Source organism: Misgurnus anguillicaudatus, chromosome 4 (genome assembly GCF_027580225.2).
Source record: "Misgurnus anguillicaudatus chromosome 4, ASM2758022v2, whole genome shotgun sequence".
Taxonomy (NCBI): Eukaryota; Metazoa; Chordata; class Actinopteri; order Cypriniformes; family Cobitidae; genus Misgurnus; species Misgurnus anguillicaudatus.
The window spans coordinates 30979466-31006908 of record NC_073340.2 but is presented as its reverse complement, the minus strand read 5'-3'; the positions used below and the strand labels follow the sequence as shown (position 1 = coordinate 31006908).

At 36.8% G+C, this 27443-nt stretch overlaps 1 protein-coding gene across 2 annotated transcripts in view; it reads right to left on the bottom strand.

Moving 5' to 3' along the window:
* The window catches only part of abca5 (ATP-binding cassette, sub-family A (ABC1), member 5), a 28003-nt gene extending 1407 nt beyond the window's left edge, over positions 1–26596 (bottom strand). Inside the window, exons 1-38 of one of the 2 annotated variants that reach the window (XM_073867139.1) lie at positions 26424–26596; positions 25837–25985; positions 23131–23320; positions 22776–22946; positions 22565–22662; positions 22201–22427; positions 19333–19474; positions 18634–18822; positions 18350–18497; positions 18079–18256; positions 17253–17311; positions 15984–16094; positions 15670–15845; positions 14700–14819; positions 14467–14605; positions 14282–14372; positions 13245–13375; positions 12675–12803; positions 11974–12175; positions 11389–11555; positions 11165–11292; positions 10915–11052; positions 8253–8366; positions 7968–8138; positions 7749–7862; positions 7523–7660; positions 7363–7431; positions 7194–7285; positions 5587–5710; positions 5380–5497; positions 5206–5297; positions 4944–5119; positions 4766–4841; positions 2275–2369; positions 1812–1931; positions 1580–1732; positions 354–433; positions 207–262 (exon numbers count right to left, since the gene is read on the bottom strand). In XM_073867139.1, the coding sequence (XP_073723240.1) occupies positions 207–262; positions 354–433; positions 1580–1732; positions 1812–1931; positions 2275–2369; positions 4766–4841; positions 4944–5119; positions 5206–5297; positions 5380–5497; positions 5587–5710; positions 7194–7285; positions 7363–7431; positions 7523–7660; positions 7749–7862; positions 7968–8138; positions 8253–8366; positions 10915–11052; positions 11165–11292; positions 11389–11555; positions 11974–12175; positions 12675–12803; positions 13245–13375; positions 14282–14372; positions 14467–14605; positions 14700–14819; positions 15670–15845; positions 15984–16094; positions 17253–17311; positions 18079–18256; positions 18350–18497; positions 18634–18822; positions 19333–19474; positions 22201–22427; positions 22565–22662; positions 22776–22946; positions 23131–23320; positions 25837–25985; positions 26424–26436 (4884 nt within the window). In that variant the 5' untranslated portion in view covers positions 26437–26596. The remainder of the gene's footprint in view (positions 1–206; positions 263–353; positions 434–1579; positions 1733–1811; positions 1932–2274; positions 2370–4765; positions 4842–4943; positions 5120–5205; positions 5298–5379; positions 5498–5586; positions 5711–7193; positions 7286–7362; positions 7432–7522; positions 7661–7748; positions 7863–7967; positions 8139–8252; positions 8367–10914; positions 11053–11164; positions 11293–11388; positions 11556–11973; positions 12176–12674; positions 12804–13244; positions 13376–14281; positions 14373–14466; positions 14606–14699; positions 14820–15669; positions 15846–15983; positions 16095–17252; positions 17312–18078; positions 18257–18349; positions 18498–18633; positions 18823–19332; positions 19475–22200; positions 22428–22564; positions 22663–22775; positions 22947–23130; positions 23321–25836; positions 25986–26423) is intronic. The other variant, XM_073867140.1, reaches the window with a different exon arrangement.
* Positions 26597–27443: the final 847 nt, after the last annotated feature.

Sequence of the window (27443 nt, the reverse complement as noted above, 5' to 3'; positions counted from 1 at the left end):
AAGTCTGATACTCATCTCGACATTAAGAATGAATGAGATAAAAAATAAGATCTAACACGACAAAAACTCCACATCTTAATATTTCTCTGATAAATCAGTTTTTTTCATGTTTTATTTTCAAGTTAGTCTACTTTGTACATTTTTCATGGAGAAATATAAAGACAATTTTTTATGACTATATTAAGAAACCATGACGGCACACATACTTGTTCAAGAGTTGACTGGGAGAAGTTGTACTCTTCAAAGTTAAAGTTTTGTTTAGCTGAAAGGCAAAAAAACAACTTGTTAGCTGATTAAGTTAACACATACAAGAACCAGGAAGTACTTGTTAAATTACATGATTTACTTCTTACCACTCTCTAGCTGGGAAAAAGCCTTGGCTAGTGACTTCACATCTTCCATTGGGATTTTATACACCATCAGGGTGGCAAAACTGCAAAAATCCAAGACATATTAGCAATGCTTCTTTTAAAGGAAAACACCAGCGTTTTTCAATATTTTACTATGTTCTTACCTCAATTTAGACAAATTATTACTTACTTATCTTTTTTCAATGTGTGCACTTAATCTTTGTATAGCGCGTCATGAATGTGTTAGCATTTAGCTTAGCCCCATTCATTCCTTAGGATCAAACAGGGATGAATTTATGAGTTACAGGCGCAGTAATATTGACGAAAGTTTGAGCGCGAGGGGTAGAAGTCAGGAGTGATGATGTTACTGCGCGCCAAGGTCAAAATGCTGCAAACTAAGTGCTCTTCCGCCATACAATATAGTTCTCATTTTTTATCCGCTTAAAAAAGCGCCACGTTTTTATTTTGTGCCACCATACTTACTTGTATAATAACTCATGCAACAGTCTTTAAATAGGGAAAACGTGGAAGTGTTTGGCGGCTTCTAATTTAATCCCTGTTTAAATCCTAAGGAATGAATGGGGCTAGGCTAAATGCTAACACATTAACGACGCGCTGTAAAAAGATTAAGTGCATGCATTCAAAAAGATAGGTATATATTAATTTGTCTAAGTTGAGGTAAGAACATAGTAAAATATTGAAAAACGGTTTTCCTTTAAAGCCAGGCTCACACTACAGGATTTATATGCCTGAGGAAGATCTTATGATCGAAACGTCGCAATAAACATTTTTTATATTTTGCAAGCTAATAGTGTGCGGGATATTCCCTTTTTTTTAATAAATATCAGGGTTGGAGCTAAAATCTGTAGGACGTCGGCACTCCAGGACCGACGTTGGCTACCCCTGGCTTAGACTATCTGGTTATGTAGGCCACCCTGATCATATAAAACATTTTTGATTTTTAGGATTTTAAATCAGGATGATTATGTCAGTACTTTCACAATAGCCAATGAGAGATGGAGGTGAATGACAGATTTTTTTAAAACTGGGAACCAAGCTGTTACACTTTCTTACTCAATATTTTTGTCTTGTTTTAAGTACAAATATCTAAAATTAGCACAAATCGATGCATTTTAACCTAAGAAAATAAGTATAGTTTTTAGACAAAAATATCAAATTTAAGTGAATCTGTGCATAAAACAATCCAAGTAAATCTGCCAATGCCTCACCTGTCCTGACGAGCAGCATGGGGAAATATCTTCAGTATCTCTTTGTGCAACAGATCAGCTTGCTGAAGACCTGTGAGCTCCTCCCTGAGATTTATCTCTAGGCTGTAACCTCTCCCAAACTTCCCCTTCAGGTGCTGAATGGAACCAATACACCTGCAATACAACCCAACATTTCACATCCCTGTTTGGTTTACCTGCACGCACCAAATCTAGCCACCAAATAACTTCTTACCGTAGTTGACCTGAAACCATGATAGCCACACGGTCACACACAGCCTCTGCCTCCTCCATGTAATGGGTGGTCAAAAGTGCCCCTCGTTGCTTGTTCTTAAAGGCGGCACGGATCGCCCTCCTATCAGAAAAGAAACCAACAATTTCAACTTCTGTAGCGACTGTGATATTTGTACAAAGATCTTATAAAATAGTAAAACATATGAAGAGTTTGGTTCCAAAACGCAATAAATCCATTTTGAGTAATTTGGGTAAAAAAAATTGTATTGTATTTTGCGTAAAATTAAGAATTTACTTTTTAATAATGACCTGATACAATACTGATTTTGGTGGTAAAAAATTTTTTTAATGCCGTTTATCGCGTTTTGGAACCAAACTCTTAACATACATGTACACCTCCATTTATTTGTGATACAAAAACTAAAACATTGAAAAGTTGTGGCCAGTACTATAGCAAATTTTACCACATGCGTTGCTTTGATTTGGGATCCATCCCTGTAGACGGCTCGTCCAATAGAACTATTTGAGGATTTCCCAGCATGCTTAGTGCGAAGCACAGCTAGTATGAAAACAAGAGAAAAATCGAAGCTTATGGCAAAGTCTTGATTAATCCAAAGCAATATTAGGTCAAGCTGTCATACACTGCAAAAAAATACTCTCTTTCTTAGTATTTCTGTCTTGTTTTAAGAACAAATATCTACAAATTTTTAAATGACAATATCCTGGCCGGACTACTGTTGTCAGTGAAATAAATATTTGAAATGAAAATTATTTCTTAATGTCTAGTGACATATCAGGCACATTTTATGATTAATTAATATACAACCCCAAAACAGAAAAAGTTGGGACACAGTAGAAATTGTGAGTAAAAAAGGAATGGAATAATTTACAAATCTCATAAACTTATATTTTATTCACAGTAGAATATAGATAACATATCAAATGTTGAAAGTGAGATATCTTGAAATGTCATGCCAAATATTGGCTCATTTATGATTTCATGAGTGCTACACATTCCAAAAGAAGTTGGGACAGGTAGCAATAAGAAGCCATAAAAGTTAAATGTACATATAAGAAACAGCTGGAGGAGGACCAATGTTTAGGAATAGGAATGTTGTACCATTCTTGTCTAATACAGGCTTCTAGTTGCTCAACTGTCTTTGGTCTTTTTTGTCGCATCTTCCTCTTTATGATGCACCAAATCTTTTCTATGGGTGAAAGATCTGGACTGCAGGCTGGCCATTTCAGTACTCAGATCCTTCTTCTACGCAGTCTTGATGTTGTAATTGATGCAGTATGTGGTCTGGCATTTGTCATGTTGGAAAATGCAAGGTCTTCCCTGAAAGAGACGACGTCTGAATGGGATCATATGTATCTAGAACTTGGATAAACCTTTCAGCATTGATGGTGCCTTTCCAGATGTGTAAACTGCCCATGCCACACGTACTCATGCAACCCCAAACCATCAGAGATGCAGGCTTCTGAACTGAGCGCTAATAACAACTTGGGTTGTCATTGTCCTCTTTAGTCCGGATGAAATGGCATCCCAGTTTTTCAAAAAGAACTTCAAATTTTGATTTGTTGGACCACAGAACAGTTTTCCACTTTGCCAAAGTCCATTTTAAATGAGCGTTGCCCAGAGAAAACGCCTGCGCTTCTGGATCATGTTTAGATATGGCTTCTTTTTTGACCTACAGAGTTTTAGCTGGCAACAGCGAATGACAAGGTGGATTGTGTTCACTGACAATGTTTTCTAGAAGTATTCCTGAGTCCATGTTGTGATTTCCATTACAGTAGCATTCTTGTATGTGATGCAGTGCTGTCTAAGAGCCCGAAGATCACGGGCATCCGGTATGGTTTTCCGGTCTTGACCCTTACGCACAGAGATTGTTCCAGATTCTCTGAATTTTTGAATGGTATTATGCACTGTAGATGATGATAACTTCAATCTCATTGCAATTTTCTCTGAGAAACTCAGAAAACTATTTTTCGCTGCAGCATTGGTGATTCTCTGCCCATCTTGACCTCTGAGAGACACTGCCACTCTGAGAGATTTTTTTTATACCCAATCATGTTGCCAATTGACCTAATAAGTTGCAAATTGGTCTTTCAACTGTTCCTTATATGTATATTTAAATTTTCTGGCCTCTTATTGCTACCTGTCCCAACTTTTTTTGGAATGTGTAGCTCTCATGAAATCCAAAATGAGCCAATATTTGGCATGACATTTCAAAATATCTTACTTTCAACATTTGATATGTTATATATATTCTACTGTGAATAAAATATAAGTTTATGAGATTTGTAAATTAGTCCATTCCTTTTTTACTCACAATTTCTACTGTGTCCCAACTTTTTCTGTTTTGGGGTTGTAAATTTCTTACATACTATTCCTTTAAGTGAATTTGCATAAAACAAAACAAAACAAACAAAAAAACTTTTTTGCTAGTTATAAGAAAACATTCAAGTAAATTAGGTATTTTTTATCTAAAAACAAAACCTTTTTTCTCAGGTCATTTTGCTCATCAAGAAAATACATCTTGATCTTTGAATTTTTTGATATTTGTACTAAAACAAGACAAAAATACTAAGTAAGAACGTCATTTTTTGCCGTGTACTGACACTGAATATAGACTAAATTTGATATAAAATATATACAATGTAAGAGAATTTGTGCTTAAAACGAGCAAAAAAGTCTGCCAATGGAATAAGAAAAACTTTCTTGAATTAAGTGTTTATGAAAAAAATGTAAACTTATTTCAAGAAAAAATTTCTTATTCCATTGGCAGATTTTTTTCTTGTTTTACGCATTAATTTACTTAAAAGTTTATATTTTTGTCTAAAAACTAGACTTATTTTCCTAGGTCATTTTGCTCATCAAGAAAATACTTTAAAAATCTTAATTTTTTTTTAGACAAGACAAAAATACAAAGTAAGAAAGTCATTTTGGCTTACCTTCCTCTTTAGTCCTGCAGACAAGTTTTTGGTCTGTTTATGAAGATGATCCTTCAGCTCTAGAGCCTTCACAACACTGAGAAGAGTTGAAAGATGAGCATTGTCAACTCACAACTGAAAATTATAAGTAATTTATCTACAATATTTTGTCCCCATAAAAGAAACCCTAGACAGGTACCGCTTAATGATGTTTGGGATATCGTGTTCATGTAGCCCCTTGATGGCAGCATAGATCTCCAGGTGTTCCTGAAGGGTGATTCTAGGCCACAGAGGGTTCACTTGAGGACAGTAACCTACATGCTCCAGGGGGTTTTCTGTTGGCTGAAAGTCTGTGCCATAATCCCCCATCAAGATCTAAAAAACAAGGAGAAATACTATTTTGTAGTACACAGTCAGCACACCACGAACCCCCAAGTTCAGTATATATTAAAAGCGCAAACCTGTCCAGCAGTAGGCTCCAGGTCTCCGGACAGCAAATGCATGATGGTGCTCTTTCCAGCTCCGTTTGGACCCAACAAACCCAAAACCTCACCTGAAAATGGATGCAATTTTTAAAAATGCTTGATTGTGCTCTCTGACATCATTCTTAAGAGCCAATCAGAGGCGGATTCTACCTTTGCGAACGCAAAAAGAGACGTTCTTGGTGGCAACTTGTCTTCTCTTGGTGAGCGAGAAGCCTTCTCTCTTTCCTTTGTACTGCTTCCTCAGCTCGCTCACCACCACCACTGGTTTCTGTACATTTTTTGTCAGTCCATTTTTAATATTTAAGATAACCAAGTGACATGAAAGGGGGAGAGAAACAAAGATAAAAAGCAACATACTTCCTCACAGCATTGACAGGTCAACGCCTCCTTGACTCTGGCTTTCTCCACTTGCACATCCTCATCCTCGCTTACGTTCTCGTCTGGGTTCTTCTGAACTTTGTCCTTTGTTTTTGAGGAAATCCTTTAGTAGGCAAAAGTAAGACAGACCTAAGTTGCCTGCTAACCTTCTGTTATCCAGATTAATATATTAAACAATTCGTCTCTATCAGGACTTATAATAAAAAAATCTTTAGGGCTCTATCATCTTTGTAATGAAGATGACAATGGGATGATGTTGAAGATCATCACAGACTTATTTTTGTTATTTATAGTGATGAACACAGAAATTCACAAGGAAGTGTCTGAAATGACTGATTTTTTATTTAATTTGTTACTTAACCCTCATAAGCTCCGATTTTCCTGTATACCCCAGAATTTAAAAGAGTGATTAAAAAAAATATAAATTTTTAATGATACAAATAATATTGATTTTTTTTGTTTACTTCCCATCTGTATATTAATGCTGTGTTTTGGGAGATATGAAGTACTTTTGTACCCATTTACCATTAAATTCCTCAACTACACCATTAGCTTGCCTATAAAAAAAATATCTACATTATTTACATATTCAAATATTTACATAAATGATAATCTAAATTTGATTTAAATTGTTTTTATATATTGATCCAGATGTTATGTGTTAAATTGGGTCATCTGGTGTTCATAAAAGAATTACCGTTTACGAAATAAATCATTTTGACCAGCAGAGGCCCACATAGACCCATTCATTTTACTGGATGTGGCCAACTGCTCAAATCACTACTTTAGTGATACATTTTGTGAATTTATGTTTATAAACATCAGAAAGGACATTAAAAATAAATATTATTTCAAATAGTAATTTTTTTGTAGTTTTTGATGCATTTGAAAATGTCTGTTTTAAAAAAATGCCACAGAAATTTGACTGAATTTAAGTGTGTGTGTATGCGTACACGTCTTTATGTGTGCAGGTTTTACTGTGACTTTGTGCATGTGTGTGTGTGTGTTTGTGTGCATGCGCGCGTGTGTGTGTGTGTGTGCGTGTGCGCGTGTGCGCGTGTGTGTGTGTGTGTGTGTGTGTGTGTGTGTGTGTGTGTGAGAGAGAGAGCAATAGAGCCCACCAATTTACATCTTTGTTTTACATCTGTGGCTGTTTTTTGCCAAATTCTGTAAAAAATGCTCTCTGTGGCAATCATACTTTTGTGTTTGTGTGTGTGATTCAGCATGTCTTTTCTATATTGCATTTGTGCTCTAAGACCAGGCCTACTTTTCTGATTTATTCGAGATATATTGCTTTTTTTTGACAAATAAAAAAATGATTTTTTGCATTTCCCGTTCATTTCAATTGGTGTCATTTTTACCCCCAAAGGGCCTCTTTTGGTAATTTTTTTTACACATCTTTAGAACGACCGAATCAAGCCCAGGATTTTTATATGAATATTGACCGATAGTCTAGAAAAGTCACAAAATCTTATTCCACGGAGAAGAAGGGAACCATGGTTTTAAACTAAAGAAAAGTGGCTTGGGGGTAAGATTGACCCCAAGGGACTTATTAGGGTTAAATAGGAAGTGTCAAAAAGTCAGACCTGCATAGCTGGTCGTTCTTCATGGTCTTCCCTCCATAAGTCATCTCCAACCATCTCAGAATGATGATCAGCAAAATACACTGGATGTACGGCTATGGAGACCATCACAAAGATTTAGCGTACAAAAATGTGTGATTCTAACATTAAGATTAAGTGATATTTAACTCACAGCGATTACAGAGATGAAGAGGTTCGTCCACAGGAAATCCACCTCATGCGTAGACTGAAGGAAGGTGGCCTGAAAAGAGCAAACTGGATTCCTCAATATATGCTTCACAATAAGTTAGTACTTCCACTTCTAAACAGATTCCAGCGAGACAAAGTATTACCACGGTAATGCATGTAAGGCAGCCCATAAGAGGGTAAAGTGGACTGAGGAAACACAACGCATTGTGCAGGATTTGAGCCAGACCTTCGTCTTGGTTCACAAGAGCCAACTGGACTATGGATGCAGAAAGTATACAAATCTGTGAAAGCATAAACAAAGAAAACATTTTTTTCTTAAATGCTCCTAAAAAAGTTATAAGGTTGCATGAGAGTTTCTTCAGGACTCACCATCATGGAGACCACCGAGAAGAAGTCCCTGTTGCTCTGGACTTTGACAAACAAGAAGGACACACAGTATGTGAAGAGAACCATGGCTGGAGAGAAACCGATCACACAAAGAGCCTGCGATTGGACCAGAGATCATGTGTTAGGGTGTTTTCAGCTCCTTTGGTGCATCTTTAGGTTGATCTTAGCCTGTACTGAAGCATGCGGGATGTATAGTCTTACCACGACCATGACGTTATGGGCGGTCAGAAGGTTTGTGGAATGGAAAGCAAAGAGAGTGCTGGTCATACAGATTAAGATGAGATAATAAAAGGGAACATCAATAGCTGCCTGACCGCACCAGTATGCGGACGGAACCAGACCAGAGATCCTCAGGGTTGAGCGACACTTCAGCTGATAAATAAGACACAGTGTTTATTTCATTAAATGTTTCTGGTGAAGCCAAAATCATATATCCACCATCAACAAGTAAAATGATTTTTCTACGTGTCTATAAGCGTGCTATACCTCTATGTCTTTTGTGTGGTCCATTGCAAAATAGGCAGACATTCCAGCAGCCAGCATTCCCAGAAGGATTGACTCAATGTAGATCAGAACATAGGAAGTTGTGTCTGGGATTTGCTAAAATGCAGATGTAACATGCAAATTAATACCACGGGATTGTTGAATGATTAGTTATGATTGGTTAAGAAACCTTTGACTGGTGTTGATTATTTTTCTGTAAAACGCACACTAGGTCCGTCGACTGCATTACAGTTCCATATCACTACACCAAGTTTAAAGAGCACTTATTAACCCTTGTGCATTGTTCAAATTCACTACCCTTTCATGTTGCAATTAAATTAAACGGCTGTAAAATTGTATTAGATTAATATTTTTTTAAATTTTTTGCATAAATCTACTGATCAAAACTACCAAATACTTGCAAAAACTCCATGATTTTAACTCTTTAATTGCCACGTTTATAAGTGGTGTCATTGATTTGGGAAAAAAACACACAAAATGACAGATTTTCAATATAAAAAGCGATTGTGGACTGGATTTTCCTCCAACTCTCTTCACAGTCTTGGGCATGTCAAAGATTAGTAAAAACATTGGCTTTGATGCATTTTTAGTTTTTGTGCAGCATTAGATTTTTTTTCTCCCTAATTAGTTGTTCATGGCTTTTTTTGCCCTTATTGAAAAAATTTGAAACCATATAATCATGCATTCTTGATTGTTGGCGGTTTTTCCTTTCGCTAAGAGGTAAAATGTGTCATTTTTACTGTTGATCACCATGTGGCACCATTAACCCTATGGTAGGCCTGTGCAAAAACAAAGCTTAATTTCTGGCTTGTACATTGAGTTATATGGAGTATGCCTCTGCAATCAAAAAACATTGTTATAATGGATGTCAGTGGGGCAAAAATGGCCACGAACCATAAATGATGAAGAAAAAAATAAAATCTGATGCTGCACATAAACTAAAAATGCATCAATAAATGCATGTGAAATAAAATCCAGTCCACAATCACATTTTATATTGAAAAATGTCATTTTGTGTTTTCCCCCAAATCTGAACTTGGCAATCAAAGGGTCAAAATCACGGAATCCCTGTAAACACCTGGTAGTTGCAGGCCTTTTCTGGCCACTAACGACACGAAAGTGTAGTAAATTTGCCGATGGCATATTGTTGAGTTTTTGAAAAATTACTTCAAAGTATTTTCTTAAAATGTGTAAATATAAGATTTGTCACCAAAATCATTCCATTTGCTGAAACACAGAGAAAGTTGTGGACAAATTAGGACAAAAATAAATAAAATGGCCCCATCAACATATAAGGGTTAAGTCGCTAAAAACTTTATTTTGTGTATTTGTTGTAATACACTGTGTCTGCGTGGTTTATGGTTATAAACACATTAGTTCCAACATACCGTACATTATTGTTGCTCTTCTATGCAATGCCTCCCTGAAATGCATTGATTTTGTACAAAGCTTATTGTTCTGAAAGGTGCAGTGTCCTGCGATTGGCCAACTAAGCAGTACCTTGTGATTGGCCTGAATACCTCCTCTGTCGTCAGCCGGAAATATGATGCTCCTTACCATGTTTGAAAGATCCATTCCCAATGCAGTACTGACAGGAGTTACCGTATCAACCCGAATATAAGACGAGGTTTTTGTAAAATTTTAAAAAAATCACGGGGAAACAGTAGAGGGCACCAACACGATAGGTTAGATGTGTTTGATTTAAAGCAGCTGGTTATTTTCTATCTATCGTCACAGTACATACATACATGGGCCTACATAATTATTGCATTTTTGTGGAAAGGTTATTCATTTCTGAACTTGATTGACAGAGTGCACTTTGTGACAAATAAAGCCAAATATTTAATGAATGGTGTTTAAATGTTTTTCCAATGAAGTATCACTAGAATTTTCAAATAAAATAATTGTCTGTTGAAAACCAGATTTTTTCCACAAAATCTCATTTTTCCCCAAAAATAAGTCTGGAAAATGGGGGGTCGTCTTATATTCGGGTATATACGGTAATATCGTCTTTACTAACTTATCAATCTGATCCCGAAATTGCAGATGCCCAAGCTGATCGATCGACTTTGCAAGTGCGGCTTGAGCAGAATATAACAGATTGGTAAGGTAAGGATACTAAAACATTAAAACCATATCTGCATTTGTGATCGTCAAAACACCAAACAACAAGCGCTACTATGCACTGCTCAAAACCTGTGGTTAAATCATGGTTTAGTCAGTAGTACATTTTTTAAACATGAAAACTTACAGGCTGCGAGTCAGAAGTGGTCGGAATAATGATAATGACCTTCGTGCCTACGTCAACAGTAAACTGTTGCCTACAATCCTTGTGTTCGTTGTAGACCAAGAAAAGAGATTTAAGTTGAAAACGATAACTCGCGTCATTGTTTACTTTGAGATTTTTAGCTTTTGCATATCATTAACACTTACACACCAAAGGAAATGTAAAATTGTGAATCGGATAATAGGTGCTCTATAAATGACATAATGGATTACTGTACCCACCTGAGCATTACCACCTCGGTTGTGCATTATTTTCGGAAAGTTCAACGACCGGTCGTCAATTGTTCTTTATATGTTTAACATGCAACAACAGAAATAAACATGTAATGACATAAGAATATTCAAGCAGTTCACTTACGTAGTCGAAAGGCTTGCTCCACGTTTTGATGCGTCCGGAGCCATTAAAGCCTCTCAGGAGGGCATTACTGAGCACATTAACAGCCATGGGTAGAGAGTGCACTGTGGTACTGTTAAATGCTAAAATGTATGTATGATCCTGTTTATCACCCAAACAGAAAGAGAATTTTAAACTAAGATTTATTCAGTTCAAAGGCAGGTAAGAAAATGTATGAGTAACCAAGGAAGATAAATGCTTAAAGGTTTCTTACCTTACTAGATCCCGTCACATTGATGGCGGCGCTCACAGGTGCAGAAGACATATAATCCGGTTTTCTCATCATTTCTACCTTAATGTCCTGATTCTCTACATTACGGATGAACCCTGACAGGTCAGAATCTAAACACACAAATTCACCAAATTACCCATTGTGCACTGAATCATCAACATCTCTATTGAAAGGATACTTGTTGATTCAAGATTTCTGTCACTGACCGGTCGAATTTTGGACAAGCAGACTTGTGGCGTATTTGCGAGGAGCCTCGTTGCGATGCAACAAGTAAATGGGCGAAAACAGTCTTTCGGGAGAGTGAATCTGAATGTTTCCTGTGGCCAGAGACAAAATAAGCACTCCCGACAAGAAAACCAGATATAGGGTGACACTGGGGATGAAACGGGAGAAAAAAATAGATTTTAAAACGTCAGTTTTTCAAATATGTGTTAAAAATAACCAACAAGAGGTGCGATACAGTAATTTTACCATATTAAATGTGTGTGGAATAATGACATGCAAGGGTCAATGACGTGACGTTAATTATTTTTGGTCTGTATGGTTCAATTAAATGTAAAAGAGTTAAAATATCAAAATAAATTGGCTGATTACTTGCAAATGTTTTTTTTATTGCATAAAATTAACAGTAATACACTATGTGCATTGAAACAAACCTGATGTGTGCTTTTAAAACAAGTTTTTAAAAAATATTTTTTTTATTTCTCATCTTGCCAAACCATTTTTGTCACTGACCCGTAAATGCGTGTACTTCAAAGCAAAAAACATAACATTTGTCAGAGTTTGTTTACTTGTAAATGATGGGCTTCTTTTCCCTCTGCAGGTTAAGCATGTGCAGCCAGGCCACCGTGCTGAATTGCTGCCTCCAGAGGGCACGGGAGGTTACTGCATCCTGTCTGCTGTCTGAGAAAGTAAGCAGCCTTTGGTCTATATCATCCAGAGATGAGGCATCTCCTTCTTCTTCCACCTTCTCATGGTTAAACACACTGTAGTCTACCAGTAAAGAACAGAGAGTCTAGATTAGAAACATTGAAAGTGTAGGAAATGCTTTTGTATCCTAACCAGGTGTAACACAATGCCATGCCAAATCTTTGTCATGTTGATGTGAGATTTATTCTTATTAAATGTGACAACACATGGTTTTAATTTTTATTTCCGACATGTTGTGGAGGACAGCCCAACAAACAGCAAAATATCTATGGTCTATGCTATATATATATATATATATATATATATATATATATATATATAATAAAACTTCAAAAACTGTTCTGATTGGCTGTGATTTTATCTTTCTGCTGTGTTTAAAGTGAAAAGAAATACTACAGGCTGATGAAAACTTTGCTTCTAGTTGGATGAAGTGTGATAATTAAGAAAAATTGCACTTTATTGTGCTGATTAATTAAGCACTGATCGAAGACCAGTTTTTCATATACAGTATTAATGTCTTGGACTGCACAGCCGAACAGGTTCAGGCAGGTGTTCCTCTTACCGGCCTGATCCACCTCCGCCTCTGCCTCCAGACGCAAGAATACATCTTCTAATGTTGTCATCGAGACACCGTAGTTTGTGACACCTAGGTCAGGCCGACAGTCCAGTTCTGCAAAAAGCCCTGGGAAAGACCGGATTAGATAAACATTTGATGCGTTAACTAAGAAAATAACTGATACTCAATATCAAAACATAGATCAATGGTTCGATTTAATGTTAGATATCAGATGATATCCTATTGCAGTTGTTCTGTCAGGGTCCCATTCCCAGACCAATGTATTTATGAAAATTTCATATTTCCAGCCAATCATGATTACAGGAAAAGGACAAAAAAATCATTTAGAGCTTTTCAATTATATCTTTCATACATTTAATTTAATTTAAATGGCTCTAGAACCATTTCACACCAGAGACTACATATAAAAAAGAACTATAGACTAATTTTAAATAAAAAAAGGAGTCTCAATCAGCAGGAGAGCATGACACAATCTGTTCTGCTCTCCAGGACATATGGCAGTGGGTGCATGGCATATGGTAATATGAGGGCAAGTCAAAGCAAGCCCTGGGAAAGTTTCCATGCTCTCGAAAGGCAACGTGAACGTGAGCTCAGCCTCCTGCTGCCGTGACAACTGTGCCTTGGGAACATGCTGCTTGACCAGTGATGTGACTCTCTCAACCTCACAACCTTCAGTCACCGACATCCTGCAGACAGTTTAGGACAACAGCTTTAATGGAGCGACAGTGTAAAGAAATATTATAAATAGACATAAAAAACAGATATAAATAGATGTTATCCATACTAGTCTAAAAGGGGACGCATCATGAAAAAATATATTATATTCATCAGGCAGACACATTTAAGGCAACACAAAAACTCTTACAATTCTCAAATTTATGGAACTGAAACCATCATGGATGTGACATCAGCACCATGAGCACATTAACACAAGGCAGCCCATAATTACAGAGTAAAATGAATGCAGTTTACAACTTGGTGAGGTTAGCCAATCAAAACAAACGCCATTAACTTTACAAAGACTAAAATGTACAGCAGTAAATTTGATAAAAATAGATAGTGGAAAATTCTCATGCAACAAAACAAATAATTTCTAATAATAAAAAATAAGAGGTTGTATGCATAAGATAACATGAAACAGGACAAATTTATCATTACAATTTTTTTAAACTACCATTTACAGGGACAAGAACAACCACTTCTGGCAAATATTTGCCTGTCTGATATACTCCTCCACCAACAAAACTTGACTGACAATATAAACTGATTCCTGTGTATAATAATAATAATATTCACTACAAAAACAAAAGAAGAGTTTCGTTGCAAAACGAGATAACCACCGTTTTGTTAATTGTTTAGAAATCACGTTTTTTGGTTCTGCATTCCAATTAATTTCAATGCAACTGCAGTTGGTTTGTTTTGATTTAAACCTCCATAACTTAAAAAATACAGCTAAGTAGCACCATAAAACAAAATAATAACATGATAACATAATAATAAACATGTTTTGACAAAAATGTTAAAAAATGGATTTATCTCGTTTTGCAACGAAACTCCTCAAAACAAAAAAAAAATCTTGATGTACAACTGACCTAAGATGGTAACCAACTCCACACTTGGTCTTCAGGTACAAAGATGAGCCAATACATTTTAGCTGCCCTTGAGAGATGATTGCTTTACGATCTGTGATATAGAAAACACGAGGTGTGTAAGACTGACACACCGATGACTGATGGAAATGTGGGAGGGAGGTGGGAGAAAAAATATGACAAACTACCTGCAAGTATATCTGCTTCATCCATGTAATGAGTGCTGAGTACAGTAACTCTGCCTGCTTTACGGCTCTTCAGTAATGACCAAACCTGATGACGAGACACTGGGTCCATACCAGCTGTTGGCTCGTCCAGAAGAAGAATCTAAATCAGCCATCAAAACAGATGAAAATTGAAGATAAATAAGCAAATGAATGATGAAGTCAACAACAGAGGTTGTGACGGTAAAACCATTTACCTTTGGGTCACCAAGAATTGCTATTGCCACTGACAGTTTCCTCTTCTGGCCTCCACTCAGGTTCTTCGCCTGGGCATCCATAATTTTTTCCAAATCCAAATCTTTTAAAACCTTCCTTACCTTAAAAAAATAACACAGTAAAACTAAGGGTTTTTGAAACTTAAACCTCATAAAAACAAACCATAATGCAACTCAATAATTTTTCAAAAATGTTGTTTCAGTGAAGAACTACACTACAGCGGGGAAAATAAGTATTTGTTACAAACTGACATAAAGCAGCTGATATCAATTAATACTGATAGGGAGCAGGGTTTCTGTTTCAAAACTGACAGATTTCAGGATGATCTCCTGGCTTTCCATGCCATTTTGCACCTTGTTCTCTTCATGTGACAAATAATTATTCCCTGTGTCATCTCACTTTACTTATTATGACTCAACTTGTATACTTAAATGTTCTGATTTTTTTGTATGAATTCAATATTTGGCTTGATGGCTACATCTGGTGGACATTTTGTGTCAATAGCCCACTTAGAAATCCTCTTACTGATAAAAATGCTGATGTTTCAAATATTTATTTTCCCCGCTGTACGTATAATCTTGAAAATAGTGATCGACCAATCAGAGAAGTTTCTGTCTTTTTATTTATTTGAATACATCAATTGCAGTGCTTCATAAAATAAGTCTGAACTCAACACTGTGATTTTATTTTCTCATAATCTTCAGATTTATCTCAACTTGTCTTTTTAGGTGAATTAAATCAACTTTTTAAATCCCTATGAAGAAAATAAAAAGGAAGCTACTTGAGCCTGGACCACGGCCAGCCATTATTCAAAACAATGAATGCAATTAAATGAGTATCTTAATGCATTTGGGATCAGAACACATCAATGCTCTTTATTTTCACATCTATTTCCTCATTAGGATAACATGCATCTGGCTGTCGTCATCCACTGGATGTTCTACTTCTTACCTCGCCGTCGATATCAGAGGGCAGAATCCCTTTGATGGCTGCAAAAATCCTCAGGTGTTCCTGTACGGTGAGCACATCAAAGATGATGTTGAACTGGGGGCATATACCGACCAGCTGTTTCATCTCAGCTCCCTCCGCGATCTCTGCCACAGGGGAGCCATAGATGGTGGCTGTGCCTAGGTTTAAAACATCGAAGGTCAGGGATATTTTGTTTTTGTAAGGTGAAGAAATCTGGATGGCTCACATAAGTGATATGCACACATTTAAACAAAAGAAGTTCATGTCCAATGCATGACAGCCATCAAATGTCTGACCTTCTGTTGCAGGGCAAATGCCACAAAGAATGTTCATTAGGGTGGATTTGCCCGCTCCACTGTGTCCGAGCAGGGCTGTGATCTGACCCTCATAGATGTCAAAAGTCAAACCTTTAAATTATCCAAAGGAAAGAAGACAAAGTTAATCACCTATACCGTAGAACACATGAGAATGTGTTCTTGTCCAGTGCATTATGGGATTGTTTACTATCACAGGAGTGGCAATGTTTGCTTTGGCAATACCCACCCAATTTACTTAGGGTCATCTGGAGTTATAAAATACTCAACAATGGCATTAAAGAAGAAGTGTGTTTTTGGATGTAAGGAGAAGAAAGCCAGCATTATGGAAACAATGGATATAGTTTGTTTATATGGGGTAGCAGCAGAGTTTTGCGTGTGTGTTTGTTTAACGCTGGATTTCATTAAAAAGTCCTAACCAGGACTCATGAGTTGCATGCGCCAAAATAACTAAAAATTCTTAAAATTAAGATGCTCTTTCTTGATGAGCAAAACGACCCAAGAAAATAAGTCTAGTTTTTTTGACCAAAAATATCAAATTTAAGTGATTTTGTGCATAAAACAAGCCAAAAAAATCCACCAATGGGGTAAGCAAAAAAATCTTGAACATTTTTCTTAAACACTAAATTCAAGAAAAAAAATTAGCTTACCCCATTGGCAAATTTTTTTGCTTGTTTTATGCACAAAATCACTTAAATTTGATATTTTTGGTCTAAAAACTAGGCTTATTTTTTGGGTCGTTTAGCTCATCAAGAAAAAGTATTTTAATTTAAGAATTTTTAGATATTTTTACTGAAAACAAGACAAAAATACTAAGAATTATTTTCTTGAAAATCATTTTTTTGCAGTATATCCAGTCAGTGTTGTATAAAGTGTTGACTCATGACTCGCCGTTCATAACTCCTCCTTCCCAAGTTTTTCGTACGTTATCGGAAAGAATCTATTAAGCTAATCTGTCTTTTATAAATCTGCTAAAACTAAAGACTCTTTGGAGATATAAAGGATGTAACACTATTCTACAGGTACTCCAGAGTAACAGCAGACATGCAGACACAGCGTGTGCTATGGACGCTTTAAATTATGAGAGATAAAAATTGCCTTACTTCCCCATTTTTTCTTGTGAACATCCAGTTTAATTAAGAATGCATAATGCAAGTAAACAGATTAGTCATAGCATGGAAAAATACCGAGGAAAATGTTGCACACTGCCCAAATGAGTCACATGATGTGGACACAGGTATGACATCTCACCTCTCAGTGCCTCCACCGTGATGTCTTTATCTTTGTAGACTTTACGGATATTGCAGATTCTAATAAAGCAAAGACAGACACACTCAGAAAGCTTGTGATGGATATTAAATTGCAGTTTTGGCATAACCCCAATTCTTTCCCAGAGGATGATGCCGCATTGACCAAATCTCTCTGGGCTTTCTGCATACATCTGCTCTAAAAATATCATTCTCCTCCTCCCCAAAATCACTTTACTGGTCTGAACACCAAAATACCAAGGAGTATAGAAGTAACTTTAACTGACCTAACAAACAAGCCACTTTTTCAAAAAGTAGTAGCTTAGCATGAGAAAACATTGCATTGCTGTTTTTGTTACACTTAAGTGGAGCAAACTGAAAATGCATTTCTCATGGTGTGTGCACACCAAAAGCAAAGTAAAATACACGCATTGCATTACTCGCTCTAGATTACTCGGGGATGACTTGTTTTCACGAATGATACAACCAGACGTGTCAAACCGTGTGTGTCAATAAGCTCTTCGCTGATTAGCTTGTGAAACAGCGCATTATGCTAATTTTCTGCTCAATTTGAAATACTGCAATCGTATCACCCAATTTGTGTTGCCTGGCACAAATTCACATCTATTTGAGTCTTTGCATTGACTTAAGTAATCTTCTCCAATAATTAAATTCATTTTTAAAGTGCACACACCACAACAATGTCCCACTGATCATAAAATCCTTACTGAAAATATGACAAGTCATTTAATCTTTACACTATTGATCCATTTGCAACTATCTCATCATGCAAATAATTCAGCAGTATTCATTTCCATTGAAGGTTGTACCTGATGACCTCTTTGCCTCTAAACTCAGGAGAAACGGTCTCCGCCGACTCGTCAATCACAGGAGCTCCGTTCACATCTCCTTCAAAGACAGAGCTCACCTCCACATAGTGCTTCCTTTTCTTTGACCAATAGGACGGCTGCAGGAAGTACATCATTGAGCGCCGTGTGCCAAACTCACCTGGGGTTGGAAATTGTGATTTTTGAATAAAAGGGTCAAGCCATCTCAGTTCTGAGATGCTAAATTGTGCTTACGCAGTATATTTTAGGTCACCTGGCAGCACCTGGTCCAAGTAAATGGCTAATAGCAGGTAGAGAATGCAGTCCAAAAATAGCATGACCATTGGAACATAGAGGGCGTGAGGACCATCGCGCAAAGAGGAGAACACTGCCCCATCACCCTGAGCTTCCAAATACACCACCTAAAAGCATTCAAAAACACGCACCAAATAGTTTTTCAAACATCATGTCAAGTTCATATCTTGCAGTTCTTTAACTTTAAAAATACTAATAATGTCAAAGACTAGATAAATGTGATCATGTGCGTGCATGTTTTACCTGGGCGATACCAATGGAGAACGCGCTGGGAGAAAGAAGGCAGAGGAGCCAGACAACAGGCTGAGGAAAATCTCTCATCAGTACAGTGAAGAGAGACAGACAGCTGAACACCACCGTCAGTGTGGACCCAACCGTACTCGCAAACTTGGGCTTCTTAAACAGGGGCGTCAACATGAAGGAGAAGAAAATCTGTAGGATTAAAACAAGAAAACATAAGGACATCAAAATCTTACATCAAAATGTGCTTCAAAAACTAGTTTGTGCTGTATGGCTGACATCACAAAGCCCTTGTATTTTTTAGCTCCTTCCCAACATGGTGTCATAGACGGATCCCTTTTCACTATCCAAGCAGTTTCTGATGAATAAATCTAAGTTCTGTTTCGTCAATTTTGGTTTAATTTTAATGCCAAATACATTAAAATGAAAAGCTTCTGCCACAGCTCAAAATTGCATGTAAATAGAGCTGATTCATAAAAAAAAAAAAACTTAAAATACCCACAAAGCCCTGAAAATGGAAAGCTGAAAACTCAAAGTTCAAATTAGCCTGCTACTTACATGACTAATCCTAACTGCATGAATGAATAAAGACTAAGCAGACGTTGCTTTTAAAAGCATTTAAATGACTTTGCAACCTCTAATGCGTGTAAACGGCATTGCTCAGAACAAGAGACAAGCGACCGGAGGATTGCTAGGACTTACAGAGGATATTCCATAGAGAAAAATTAGCAGGAATATGACAAAGAAGTTGCTGTTGGAGAAGAGTGGAGTGCAGGTTGCTATAACAGCCATAAGAATGGACATAGTCGTCACCAGCACAGCATAGAGGAGACCCCACGAAAGCCTGAAGACACACAAAAAAGCAAACTTTCACACAAACTCAGACGTAAAAATTGTTTTAAATGACACAAGTAAAGTAAAATTTACTTGATTTCCTTTTTAACTATCGTCAATTAAGAGAAAACGCTTCCCTCCCAAAGACGAGTTTTTACACAGAGTTCCCACACCTTAGTTAACTTCAAATTCAAGGACCATTAAGGACTTTCCAGGTCCAATATCCTCAAATTTAAGGACTAAATGTGGGGATACATTTCAAGCGAGACCAAGGTAACATCGTGTTACTTTTTAAGATATATGGTTACAATTCCCTTTCGAGGGAACTCGGGCTGCATCACTGCGGTAACTAGGGATGGGCACGGATATTCGAATATTCGATCGGCAATAATAATTCGAATTTAAAAAATGCTATTTGAATGTTTGTTTGTTTTTAATGTGCCACCAAAGGGTTACGACTTATTTAATGCTTTTTCACTTCATCTATACTATCTTTTACAGACTTAAATGTAAAATATACATGAACAATAATTTGTATGTATTTCTGATTGTTTGGCAATGCAGATTGCAGACGAATTTAAGTTTTTCCTTTTATCTCCGGGTTTGTCCGCGGCGAGGGTTCACGTGTTATTAAACGTGCTTCTCCGCCGCCCGCATCAACACATCATGAGAGATTTGTAAGCTTTCTGTTATAAAGTCTACTTTATTTTGTTAATAACGAGACAGACACGGAGAACATTTATTATATGCGGTGCTCTTTCGAAAATGAACCGGATGACTGCACATGGCAGTTTAAAAGCAAAGCTCCGTTTTTGTGAAATGTTTTTAAATTAAGCTAACGTTAGTAACTTTGCACAGTCAACAATAAGGTATCGAGCCAGCTTACGTTATTTGTAAAATAATGTTGAATACAGATATTCAATCTTGTTCAATCCGTCTGTTGTTTTTATCGGATAACCATCACGAGGAAGAGTTTTCTCGGCAGCACTGGCATTATTGTATCTAAAGTTAGTCAGAAGAAGTGGTTTCTTTATTCACAAATACATGTCAAACTTAACTGAGAAGATATTTATATGCCGACTGAGTAGTCGGTTATGCAGATGTGTTTTTTCGTTTGCTCCGGGCTCTTATTTGGTGTTTTGAGTCTGTTTAAATGATGATAGCCTACTTTGTCAAGTCCTCAAACTTCGCTTAGATTTGGGGTTAGTGTATAATATTTGGTATAATATAATGTATGTAAGATCAAACAGTAATGAATTCATACTAACGACCGACTTGAAACTAAGGATTTGACTCAGACAGCGCTCCGCATGGGGTTTTAATGCCTTTTTTTCTGTAGGATATTTTTTAAGAAGAATTAAAAAAAATATATATATTTTTACAATGTTTTCAACTTAAAGGGGTCATATGATGAAAATGTTAGCACTGCCACTTTGTAGGTTCGAGCAAAAATGTGTCGTTTTGGGTGTGTTTTTTAAAATGCAAATGAGCGGATAAAGTTTAAACACTGATCACAATGATGGTGGTTTGTTGTAATTCAAACTCAATTGTGCTGTCAAGTCCTTCTTTTCTCTCTCTTTCTCTCTGCACTAAACTGCAGTGCAGTGGTTGGAGAGTTCAGATTAAGGGGGTGGTATTATTCTAATAAGATATCCTTATGACATCATAATGAAAGCCAAATTTCAATGACCAATTTTTGCTCACACCTACAAAGTGGCAATGCTAACATTTTCATCATATGACCCCTTTAAAAATACATACATACATATATATATACACACTTTGGGGACGCCTCCAGGGGTAAGTGCGTCTGAAAGTGCAGATCAAATTCAACCAATGACGAGGCTTAACGACAAACACAGGGTGATGCGGGAGCCAGGAAGTATACCGATATCTGAAATATTGTCATAGATGGCGTTACAGGGACGCAGGAAGTATGGCAAGGGAGACGCAGGGTCTCATTCCCTTCTCAGGGAACAACAGTTACATGTAAACCGACACGTTTCCATGTGTCAAACACAACTATGCAAAAAAGCATTTCGGTATGAATCAACATTCGCATACAGAAGATGTAAGCATTTAAAGCGAACAGTTTAGCACGTGTGGTTAACAGGCTAGAATTTTTATGATATTATCCTACACTACACAGGGAATAATATGGATTTTGTTTCCAGAAAAATTCTTGCATAAAATAGATTCAAGCACTTTCAATGACCTGTATCTATGTATGTATATTTTCAAAAACTTCCCAGGGCCTTGAATTTTTCCCCAGATTCACAAACATTCAAGGATTTCAAGGACCCGTAGGAACCCTGTTTACCGCAATCCATATTTCCGCTATTATGCACTAGGTGGTGCTCTTACCCACCTTATAAAACCACATCATATATGGATCCAAAAGCAGTAAATACTCTGTTTGTTTTGATATTCATTCTAAATCTGATTTTTTTTATTAAAAGCAAAGGGTCTGTTCTTTCATTTGAAATATAGATTGTTTATATATTTAAAAAAGTATTTTCTAGAAGGTATTAAACTTTTGTGAAAATTGTAAAAAATGCTGGAGGGGAAGATTAAAGGAAATGCTTTACTAGATCTTGCTTTTTTTAAGAAATATAACAAGTTTTAAAGTAATAGAAAGTTTTATCCTTATCTATCTCATACCAAGTAATCAACTTTACTTAACTCACATTACGCAAGGTTAACTACGAACAAGTTCACATTAAGTTCTGCACTTACCAGAATGCAGAATCATACAATCCCATCATGCCCATGGTGTCTTTGAGTCTCTGCTCTTTTTCAGCGGCCACATTGACAATGAGAAAGGAGACGAAAGGCGTAAATGCCACCACCAAATAGATGGAGATAAGGGCATGAGGGAACTTCTGGACCTCCACAGAACCTGGATGTCCCATCATCACAGCACGCACCTTTAATTCATTCCCCACTGAACGCTTGGTTTGCATCTAGAAAGGAAAAATGATTGTAGACTAACACATTAGCTCAGATAGCTGGTTTGATATCTACGGTGTAAAGGTCAAAGTCACATTCATCTCCCACATCAGGCATGCTTAAATGCAGTTGAATTATTTATGTATGTCACCTGTATGATCGCAGCATCAATCAGGGACTGCAGGCGTACGAACCCAGAGTACCAATAGTTGGCGGCACGGCAGTTTCTATAGTTTGTGTAACAACTTGCTGGAGATCAGAGATAAAACGGCAGTATTGACACTCTTCTCTACTGAATACCATTGGTATGAAAATTGTAACTTATTAACCTAAGAGGAGGTTAAATAGGATGCCACACTTACTTATGGACTCTGTAAAATCACTAGGAAGAGGAAGTTCACTGTATGGGAACCGAAGACGGTATGACATGGAGTCCAGAAAGACCACCCCCACATAACCATTGGGTTCATAGAGACTGGCATTCTCCAAATCTTCCTCGGTAGAAAACATATCCAACCGAAGCTCATTCATGGCTGAGAAATCAAAACAAACTACATCTTGACATGTGTACATCAGCACATATATAGTACACCATGCAAAACTTATAATTTTTGATTAAAGCAATGAATATCCTAGTCTCGCATGTAATACAATATAGTGTAATATTGAATCTGTAAATTCTTGTGCATCTCTGAAGAACAAATCAGGGTGACTCACGCAGTTCCCGTGCAACCTCTTCCATAATGTGATTGGTGACGTTGCTGATGGGGGTGTAACCGAGACCTTTGATTGGCAGGTCATGTTCATGATCCAGCTCTTTGGTGTCAATACTGCCATAAGACACATGAGGATTGAGCATGCTGATGAGGATAAGAAGACCCAAGAGGAGCAAGGGCAGGATCAGCTCCTACACATCAAAATAACAACAGTTCAACCTTCACATACAGAAAATACAGAAAAAAATACACACTGCCACATATATATCATGATGGTTTCATTAAACTATGCTGGTAACAATGAAACTTGTGACCATAGTTGGCGGCAAACAATGCTTTTGGGAAACGCACCCCTGGTCAGAATTATTGGGCACTTTTAGTAAATATGAAAAAAGACAGCTGTGAATATATACTGGCCACAATTATTGTCCCTCTTCTATTTAACACTTGTTGCAAGTCACAACCTCTGTTTGGCCAATATACCAGCCCTGACCACAGGCCATACTCTCAAAATAACCAACATCTGAACACAACAAAACCTGCTTCTGTATTTCCACCCTCAGAAAAATCAATAAAGCTGTGATATCACTTGTGGGCAAAAAGCCTAACCATGACTAGTGCATAATTTACTTTGTTCCATTGGGAAAGCTTTCAATGATGGATAATCACAAGTTTCACTTTATGATGTCTGTTTAAAAGTATTGATGTCAAGTGCAGACATTACAGACAGTAAAAACTCATCCATTACCAACCTTTCAATTCTAAAAGACTCTTATGCGGACATTGTAAAACAAGTGCAAGTTTAAAAGGCATTAAATATACATTGGAGTAAGTTACCTTAAAGTATAAGAAGAAATAAAAAATTAATAAACACATGAACATAAGAAAAGAAAGGGTGTGTAGGATGTAAAGGGATTAGAAAGCAGAGACTAGATGCCTGCTGGGCTGTAAAAGTGTTAGTGAAGGCAGTGAAATATAATTTCATCAGACCAAGCAGAATTACTATGTAACAATAGAATTAAAGCTAATCTATTTATTTTATATAGTTTGGAAATTGTGCATTAAGACTATAAAAAGTCATTCAGATGATTTTATTTATTTTTTCATAGACTTACAGTCTATTACGGAACATTCATATGGGGCGTAAACGTTAACCCTTGATGGAAGGCCTGTCTAAAAACATGGCCAACAGCCAATCCCAGTGGCCGCAACACATGCCCCTCTATTCTCCGACCTTGCATGAACATTAATTGGCTGGCTCTGCATTAGGTTATTTGCATAAGGTGATCTGATTGGCTGAGGCATGCTTTTGGCTTGAAAAGTTGAGAAATGTTCAATTTCTGCCGCGAGCAACGGCAGTGACTTGATGAATCCACAATAGAGGGCGTGCACATGACGTCACCTTCGGCAAAAGTGACTGTGATTATGCCCACTGAGTGGCAAAAGACAGAGCGGCAGCATTTGAGTACAGTGTGAAATAGGCGAAAACGCATCTAAATGGGAAAAAGCTGTTGTGCGATAACAGATTAACAAGAATTTCGGAGCTATCATTTTACAGACTGTCAAAAAACACCTAAAGAAGTAAATGGATCGTTCATGCCAACGTCCACAGACCACAGGTGGGTTGATAAGTTGCTAGGGTCACTATCAAGCAGAGGTTTTACTTTCTACTTAAAAGTCCTTCTCAAGTATTTGTATTTTATGCGTGTTTTTCTTTGGAAAACATACATTCCAAAGCATATTATCATAAGTTTTACTCCATTACATTTCATAAATAAAGTTGAACTACACAGAGCCATAGTTCACTGAGAAGCTAGGCAAAATCGTGTTTATAATCGAGGAAAATCTATTCCGATAATCTATGCGATTTTGCCTAGCTCCTCTGTGAACTACGGCTCTGTGTAGTAAATGCCGCTCCATCTGAAAGCAGCTAAGGGTGATTTACTTCTAATCCAGAACTTGCTTTACTGATGAAACACACATGAGAATCGCAGGCGATTTTTTGCACAGCCCTAGTTTAAAGACACAAAAGTGGTTTCGGGCAACTTTTCATAGTACTACTATTTGGAACTATGCCCACTGGAGGGAAAGGTAGTCGGTGATCCACTTTTGTGTTTTTAAACGCTCGTTTTTTGGGGGGGTCGACAGCTCATAAAAACATATTTCAGTTTTTTTTCCTCGCATATTAGGTTGGGAATCAGAGAAAGCAGGCATATTTTAAAATCCAGTTATATTTATGCATTTGGCAGATGCTTTATCAATAGCAATTTACTGTACATTTGGCTATACATTTTTATCAGCATGTATGTTCCTGGGAATCGAACCCACAACCTTTGAGTCGAACACAATGCTGTCAGCTAAGCGACAGGAAAACAACAGGTTTTACATTTCGTAACATATTACACCACAAGTAAAAACCGTTTGCAGATTTTCTCCAAAAACTAGAACAGAAAATGTACAAGTGTCAGCATATTCAATTAGAGCATCCTTATTTAAAAACCATTAACTTCCAGTTACCATCCTCATACATCAACCATTGTACTACATGTCCAAAAACTGTAATGCAAGCAGACACTTCCAAAAAAATTATTATAACAACCATAATGTATATCCCATAAGGATGGTATTATCATTTCCAATAGAAAAAGACACAGAATAGCTTTTATAGTGCACCAACAAACTCATGTGATTGACAGATGAAAGGCACCTGAAGACTTTGTTGTTTGGTCCTCCATTTGATAAGCAGGTTTTTGTAGAGCAGGCTTCTCGTCTGATGCCAAACTCCAGCATCTCTTTTACTTACAGGCTGCATTCTTCCAGCATTATTCAGCTGACTGCCACATGTATCAGACACAGCTGCAAAACAAAACACAAGAAAACGTGTGATCGACATGTCTTACAGTGAAGGTGAGTGCAAAGGTAAGCACAGATAACAATGCACGTTTATGCAGTGCGGCAGCGTGATAACGATAAACAACAAAATCAGCTTCCACAGCAGTTTTTCATTATTATTATTATTATCCTACAATCTTATAGTGCGTGCATAAGGTCGCAAGCGCGCCACTGACAGGTTGCTCTTGCTCGCGCGCTCAGATCCGCGCCTTTGACCTTCCCTTTTAATGTTGTGTATTATATTAATGTTATTATGTTCATACTTAAGCCATTAAAGCCACATAAACAAAGTGTCAACGCCAAAATGAGGTTTATTCATTGATGTCGATGTGTCAACACTAACAGCTAACGCTAACGCGCTAACAACAGCTCCTTAAAGCTCAGACGAGGAAATGTACTTACGGATAAAATACATTAAAGCATAACATTCCTTTCTTCCAAATGCGCTTTGTCGTTGTCCCTTAAATATCCTTAATAAATAAATAAATAAACAAACACGAATTAAAAATCCAGTCAGATATTAACACCGCTCGCGCCCCTGCCATCAGCTGGACCGAGCTCCAAGCCAACAAATCAGCTCAGCCCTTCCGAGACTTGTGGTTGGTCCGCTTCATATTATCCAATCACAAGACCTTGGAACTTGTAGCACGGCACTGATTGGTCAACAAGAGTCTCAACTCCGCCTTCAGAGTAGGTATTAAAAGATTTGTCAATTTACTCACCACCATGTCATCCAAAATGTTGATGTCTTTCTTTGTTGGGTCTTATCTAGCGAAACGATTGTCATTTTTGACAATAAAATAACAAATATACACTTTTATAATTTCTTCAACAAAAGAAATGGCTGGTTTTGTCCCCACCACTTTTTGAAAGCATTTGGTTAAAATGTTGTGAAAAATCAAGCAATACCTGTGCAACACACTGCAAAAATGACTTTCTTACTTAGTATTTTTGTTTTGTTTTCAGTAGAAATATCTAAAAATTCTTAAATTAAGATGCTTTTTCTTGATGTGCAAAACGACCTAAGAAAATAAGTCTAGTTTTTAGACAAAAAATATACAATTTAAGTGAATTTGTGATTAAAACAAGCAAAAATATCTGCCAATGGGGTGAGAAAAAATCGTTAAATAAGATTTATTTTTTCTTAAACACTTAATTCAAGCAAAAATTCCTCACCCCATTGGCAGATAATTTTGCTTGCTTTAACTAGACTTATTTTCTTACGTCAAGAAAATACATCTTGATTTAAGATTTTTTTTATATTTCTACTTAAAACAAGACAAAAATAATGAGTTAGAAGGTAAATTTTCAAGAAAAACATTTCTTAGTATTTTTGTCTTGTTTTCAGTAAAAATATCTAAAAACTCTTAAATTAAGATAAATGAAGTCTAGTTTTTATACCAAAAATATTAAATTTAAGTG